General features: G+C 64.7%; 1 protein-coding gene across 1 annotated transcript; it reads right to left on the reverse strand.

Moving 5' to 3' along the window:
* Nucleotides 1-2,226: 2,226 nt before the first annotated feature.
* Nucleotides 2,227-5,984, reverse strand: UBALD2 (UBA like domain containing 2). Its single transcript, XM_080629447.1, has 3 exons — nucleotides 5,756-5,984; nucleotides 5,153-5,215; nucleotides 2,227-3,296 (listed from the first exon to the last, which is right to left on the reverse strand). The coding sequence occupies exons 1-3, from the start codon at nucleotides 5,873-5,875 to the stop codon at nucleotides 2,976-2,978; spliced, it is 504 nt and encodes a 167-aa protein (XP_080485573.1). The 5' UTR covers nucleotides 5,876-5,984; the 3' UTR covers nucleotides 2,227-2,975.
* Nucleotides 5,985-6,752: the final 768 nt, after the last annotated feature.

Genomic DNA, 6,752 nt, shown 5'->3' on the forward strand with positions numbered 1-6,752 from the left:
CTCCTTGGGCAGCAGAGAGGCTCCATCAGTCTAATGGGCCTCATCTCCCATCCCAAGTCCCCTTGGCTCATCCAAGGGCTAAACCCAGCAGTGGTGGGGACCAGAGAGGGACCTCACCCTGCACGGCACCGAGTGGCACAGGGACATGCTGTTCCTGGTGTCCTCTGGGGCAGGGACCAATCCACAGGGACCCTGCCTGGGGCTCACCCCTGCCACCCTCCTCTCCTAGGCCATGGCTCTCTACCAGCATCTTCCCAAGGAGATCACTCAGGTGAAGGAGGAACAGTGCTGCATGAAAGAGGAAATCTGGATGAGCCGGAAGCTTGGCTTGGGAGCTGCGGCTGGTATCCCTGGGAGGGAGCTTGGCCCTTGCCCCCTGTGTCACCCAGCGAAGGAGGACAAGGAAGAGGTGGAGGAAAACCAAGAGGATGAGGGGAAGGCCAGTCCGCCCCTACTGACACCCCAGAACCCCGGTGGCCCAGCAGCATTAAATGGTGATGCTCAGCCCATGTGGGGGGACCCTGGCTTTGGACCTGCCCCTCATGCACACAAAGGGGTCAGCAGCATCCCTTGGCCCACAGGCACGTGTCACTGGAGCAGCTGAAAACAGCCCCTGGTGCCCCCCTGTGCCCGGGGTCCGTGCCCCCCCACAGACTGTGCTGCCCTGGGCACCCCCTGCCCTGCACGAACCCGGTGTGGGAGCCCATGGCCCCACCGTGGGGCTGGGGGTACCGGGCAGTGCAGCAGCAGCAGCGCCTGGCTCCTGCCAAAGGCCAATCCCAGCCCAAGGCGCTGATGCTGCAAGGGGTGAGCAGCACCCGGCTGCTTTCCAGCTCCCCTCATGGGGAACCCCCTTCATCCCCCTCCTGCCCCTCTCGCAGTGCTGGGAAGGCAGCACCGACCCCGCTGCTTTCCCGTCTGGAGCACAGCACCAGAACCTGCCCCAGCCCCGGGGGAACAGCCCCCTCCTTCCCCTAAAGGCAGCTGGAACCTGCTTTGGGAGTGCCCCCAGTGCCACCCGCACTGGGGTAACTGGGAGCCAGCCAAGGCCCCTCCTCAAGGTGTTGATGGGCTTAACCCACCCCTAGCACTGATTTGCAGGACAGGGCGCAGAGGGGGGTCACCAGCCCCTATGAACACAAGCACCAGCCACAGGCCCCCCAGGTGCTGCCTGGGTCCCTCTGGTGAGCAGCCCCAGCCGGGAGCTTTCCCCCTTTCCTCCCCATTTCCTGCTGTGCTGTGCCAGGTCTGTCCCACCCCGGGGCTCTCCTGGTGTCCTGGGGGATGCTTTGCTGCTGCCCTTCAGCCCCCAGCCCTTGCTGGCATCTCTGGAGCTGCTGCATTCCCGGCTGGCAGGATTCTGACCCCAGGGGCTCGTGGCGTGAGCGGGGTGGCGGCGGGGCTGGGGGTTTATTCCATGGGATGGAGTTGGGCTATGGGAGCACTAAACCAGGGGCTGGGTGTGCCGCTGGTGTCACTGGATGACACTGATGTCATTGCAGCCCTGTGTGCAGTGCTGGTGTCCTCAACATGAGAAGGACATGGAGCTGCTGGAGCAAGTCCAGGGGAGGCCATGAGGGTGATCAGGGGCTGGAGCAGCTCCTGTATGGAGACAGGCTGAGAACACTGGGGCTGTTCAGCCTGGAGAAGAGAAGCTGTGTGGAGACCTCAGAGCAGCTTCCAGTGTCTGAAGGGGGCTACAAGGATGCTGGAGAGGGGCTCTTCATTAGGGACTGTAGTGACAGGACAAGGGGTGATGGGCTCAAACTGCAGGGGGTTGGAACTGGATGAGCGTTAAGGTCCCTTCCAACACAAACCAGGCTGGGATTTGAAGGCTGGAAGCACAGGGAATGGCTTGGGAGGTCAGGGCCCAGGGCTGAGCAGCTCCTGGGCTCTGCCCATCCCATGGTGGGCACTGGGGGCTGCTGACCCGGCTGCAGTGAGGGACAACCTGAAGGCATCCCCTGGCCCTTGGGCACAGCAGCACTGGGTGTCCCACAGCGCCAAGGCACAGGTGGCTGATGGGCTTTAGGGGGTGCTGCAAGGCACAGGATGGGGTCCCCACCTTAATGACTGCAGGCTCTCCCCTTCCCTCTGCTCCCCCTGCCTGAGGGGGCAGCATCCCGGGGGCTGTGGCAGCTCCTGCGGGGCCCCCCCATGGACCCCCATTCCCAGTGCCCTGCCGGGACATGCTCCCAGCAGAGAGACCAGGCGGGACAGCTGCTGTTAAAAACGGGATGTCTTCTTTTTGCCTTTTTTTTATTATTTTTAAGTTAATAGAAAACTCCACCCTGGGCTTGCCTTTGTCTTTTTGCTTTTTTTTTTTTTTTTTTTGTGTCTTTTCTCTGTTTTTTTAAGCAAGATTGATTTGAAAACTAAAAACCCCCCCAGCTGCCCCCTCCCTGGGCAAGGGCCATGAACAGCACCCACAGGGACCTCACCGTGATACCCCCGCAGGCCCTGGGGGGGGTCAGGGGGGTCTGTGCAAGAAGCCAGGCTGGATTTTGGAAGCCAGAGGAGGGGCGCGTTTGCTGTGGGTGCTGCAGGAAGCACCCGGGGAGTCCAGAGCTGGGGGGGGGGGGGGGGGCAATGGCTCCGTGCCCCCATGGCCACCTCCATCCCTTGATTCTGTGTTATTCCCCCCCCAGCTTTTCCCTCTCCTGCCCTGCTGCAGGGATGCTGGGGGAAGCCAGAGGGACCCCCCCACCCAGCAGCTGCCTCCTTCTCTCTGGATGTATATACATTAGATATATTTATATATTATAGCTATAGATTTAAAAAAGAAAGGGGGGGTGTAAAGGCCCAGCCGGGGGCTCCTGCAGGGGCTCTCGTGGCCCCCCCCCAAATAATAATAAATCCTAGAAAATGCTTCCAGTGCGCTGCTCAGGGAGCCCCCGCTCCCAACGCCCTGGCCCGGACCCCCCCCCCCATCTCCATCCCCCCCCTCCCAATGCCCCCCCTCCACCATCCCAGTCTTATCTCTGGCCGTCCATGGTGGCCACGGCTTTCTGTGGGGGGGCAGCGGGCGGGGGCGCGGGGGGCCAGGCGGGCTGCCCGTGGTGGAGGTGGTGGTGCAGGCCATGGGCGGTGGGTGAGGAGGGGGGCAGCCAGGCCGGCTGGTGGCTGGGGGGCGAGGAGGCCCAGAAGGGGCTGAAGCTGCCCGGGGGGGAGCAGGCCATGGAGGTGATGGGGCTGTTGCTGCTCTGCAGGCTCTCGGAGGTCCGCAGCTTGGAGAACATGGCCAGAGCGTCCGGGAAGTTGGGTGGCGTGGCTGGGGTGTTGCTGGGGGTGCACATCTGCGGGGCAGAGGAAAGGGGGGGGTCAGATCGGTCTGGTTTGGGGTCCCAACCCCATCCACAGGGACCCATCCCACAGCCGGCACCCCCCAGCCCCAGGGGATGCTCGGAGCCTGGCTCTGGGTTATCGTTGGGTGCCCAAGGCTTTGGTGGATCCCTTAAGGGCGGGGGTGCTGCCTGGGGAGGGCCAGCAGCCCAGGCTGGGAAGGACATTTTGGAGCATCCTGGATGCTGGAAGCCCTGCAGTGAGGCAGGTTTGGGGAGGAGGCCACTGCGCTGGTGCCAGCTGCCCTCCAGAGAGGAGCAGTGGCGACGGGGGTGATGCAATGGGGTCTAGGAGCCCCCAACTCCCCTCCATACCCTGTTGCAGCAAAGAGAGTGAAGGGCAAGCATCCCCCCCTGGCAGATGGGGACCCAATTCAGCAAAGCACTCTTGAATATGGGGGTGTTTATATATATATATATATATATGTAGAAATGTGTGTGTGTATATATATATGTTCCTTCTCATCCCATCTGTGGGATGTTCCCGGGATCAAAGGATCAGCCAGGAGTCCTGCAGGTCCCACTCCCCCCAGAACCCATCACGTTAAGAACTGCCATGTAGTCATTGCCTTCCTCCTCCAATGCTTTAAGGTTACGTTGGATGGGGCTTGGAGCAAGCTGCTCCAGTGGAAGGTGTCCCTGCCCGTGGCAGGGGTTGGAGCTGGGTGAGCTTTAAGGTCCCTTCCAACCCAGTCTATGGCTCTATAAAGGAGCTGCTCGAGGATCAGTCCCTGCCCCACAGCTGGATCCTGTGGGGGTTCTGTGGGGTGCTGGGGGTGCCGGTGACATCCCCCCTCCACCAGAGCACTGCTTTGTCCTCTGCTGCTGGGAAAAGAGATGGGACCTGCACCCATCTGCCCCCAGCTGTGCGGGGGGGCTCAGCTGCAGAAGTGAGGGTGCTGGGGGGGTGAAACAGCCAAAACCCCCCCAAACTGCAGCGGTGTCTGGGGAGAAGGTGAGAGGGGCTTTGTGGGGCGGGGGGGGGCTGTCCCCTGTGCCAGGCTGGGGAGGCAATGGGGCACGCACTGGGCAGCGGGATGGGTTTCGGCAGAGCTGGTTCACATCCTGCTTCCGGCAGTGCCCGACGGGAATCGTGGTGTGAAAACACAGGCGAGGCCTGGAGCCGGCCCCACTCCCACCGGGAAAGGCGGTTTTGCATGGGATGAATCCCTGCAGGCTCCCCAAAGCAGCAGGAACGGGCAGGGGGCGCAGGGATGGAAATAGATGGGGTTTAGGCAGGAGCCGGGCACTGAAATGACTTTGTCCAAGGGACCAAGGCAGCGATGCCGGCTGCCGATTCCCTGATGGAATGAGAAAGGGGTGGGGGGGGGGTGGAAATCGGCTTAGGCCGGATCCGCTCCTGCCCCCGCGCACGGCACCGCCGAGTTCCTTCAACAGGAAAAAGCCATCGGAAAACCCAAACCAAACCCAACCAAAACGGCCCGGAGGGGACGAGCTTCCTGCCCCCGGCCAGGGGCCGTGCCCTCGGCCAAGGTCAAGCGGTGCCCGGGGACAAGGGGGGGGCAGCAGCGGGGCCGCCCCCCGGTTCCGAGGGCTTCGGGGGCCCAGGTTCCACTGCGATGCTCGCAGGACAAGCTGCTTCCTGGCAGACATCTTAGCTCGTGTTTACATTCGCGGTGCTCCGGGCCCCAGCAATATGGCTGGCAGGGGAGCCCAGAGCCCCGCGCACCCCGGGGGGGGGGGTCCTGGGGTGAGGGGTGGGAAGGGGGTTTGGGGGGGCTTTGGACGCTGTTAGAATGGGTTTAAAGGGGGTTTGGGTAGGGAGGGGATGGGGTGCGGGCCCCACTCACCATCTGCGGGGGGTGGTGGCTGCTGGGGATGTTGGTCTCCTGGAAGAAGGCGCTCAGGGCTGTCTGTGGGGACAACGCTGTCAGCTCCAGCACCCGGACACCGGGGGGACACAGCACCGTGCCCCCCCCCCCGTCACACACCCCCCACCCCGGCGGGACCACCGCAGGGTGCACCCATAGGTGCTTCCCCCCCCCCCCCCAACCCCAAGCCAGGCCTAATGCAGGGGGGGCTGGTGCTGCCCTTCACCGGCCCACTCGGGATCGTGTCATTCCCCCCGTTTCACGTCGGGGGCCCTATGGACGCGGTACAGCCCACCCCGTGTTTACAGCCTGGCCCCCCCCCCACCGGCCCCGGGCCGCGCTCGGGTTACGGTCAGGGTATAAATAGCCCCGGGGGAGCTCGGAGCCGGTTCCTCCCCGCCGCGTGTGTGCTGGGGGGGGGGGGGGGCGCAGCGGCCCGGCCACGCGTGTCGGTGGGCCGCGGATGGGCCTGCACGCACCGCCCCGCACTGTGCTCTGCGGGTGCCCCGGTTCGGGGTGTCCCGGTTGAAGGTTGGGGGGGGGGGGCTCGGTCCCGGATGAGTTGGGGGGGGGGTCCCGTACCTCGAACTGCCAGTGGGCCGCCTGCAGCAGCTGCTTGGCCTGGTCGGCGGCGCACCCGGCCGCCAGCACGAACTGGTTGATCATCACCTGGTGCCGCAGCTCCTCCATGTTCACGGACATGGCGGGGCGGCCCCGCACGGCCTCGGGCCGCGGGGCGGGGGGGGGGGCACACAGAGAGCACCGGGATCGACCGGGGGGGGGGGGGCGAGCACCGGGAAGGCCCCGCCCCCGCACGCTGATTGGCTGCCGCCGCGCCGCCCGCCCCGACGGGCGTTCGGTTCGAATCTTCCAGCTGCCCCAGCGCCGCGCCCCGCCCCGCCGCCTTCGCATTGGCGGACGCTTGTGTTTTGGCTGCAGGCGGCGCTGCTATTGGTGGGTGAGCCGCTGGGTGGGCGGGGCGGCCGCTGATTGGGTGCGTGGTGGCCTGCTTTCAGGTGGCGCTGTGACGTCACGTTCATTGAGGAGGTTCATTGCTGGCGCGGGGTGGGCTCGGTGCCCTGCGGGTCCCGGGGCACGGCCCGCTCCGAGCGGAGGGACCCGCACGGGCTGGAGTTAGGGGGCGGCCAACGGGGTGAGGGTCGAGAGGCAAAGTGCGGGTCCTGCACCTGGGCCACAACAACCCCTGCAACGCTCCCGGCTTGGGAAGAGCGGCTGGAAACTGCTCATGGGAAAGGACCCGGGGGTGCCGATTGATGGAGCTGAACAGGAGCAGCTCGTGCCCAGGCAGCCCCCAGCATCCTGGCCTGGATCAGCACCAGGGCGGCAGCAGGGCCAGGGCAGGGATTGTGCCCCTGTGCTGGGCACTGGGGAGGCTGCACCTGGAATCCTGTGCTCAGCTCTGGGCCCCTCACTGCAAGAGAGACATTGAGGGGCTGGAGCGGGGTCAGAGAAGGGAATGGAGCTGGTGCAGGGCCTGGAGCACAGTGTGATGGGGAAGGGCTGAGGGACCTGGGGGGTTCAGTCTGGAGAAGAGAAGGCTCAGGGGGGACCTGATGGC

The sequence above is a fragment of the Psittacula echo genome (genome assembly GCF_963264785.1).
Source record: "Psittacula echo genome assembly, chromosome: 14".
Lineage (NCBI taxonomy): Eukaryota > Metazoa > Chordata > Aves > Psittaciformes > Psittacidae > Psittacula > Psittacula echo.

Coding starts and splice junctions, on each gene's coding strand:
- UBALD2 (XM_080629447.1), bottom strand. CDS start 5,875: ATGTCCGTGAACATGGAGGAGCTGCGGCACCAGGTGATGATCAACCAG. Junction 5,216..5,755: donor CGGCCCACTGGCAGTTCGAG/GTACGGGACCCC, acceptor TTGTCCCCACAG/ACAGCCCTGAGCGCCTTCTT. Junction 3,297..5,152: donor GCCACCACCCCCCGCAGATG/GTGAGTGGGGCC, acceptor TCTGCCCCGCAG/ATGTGCACCCCCAGCAACAC.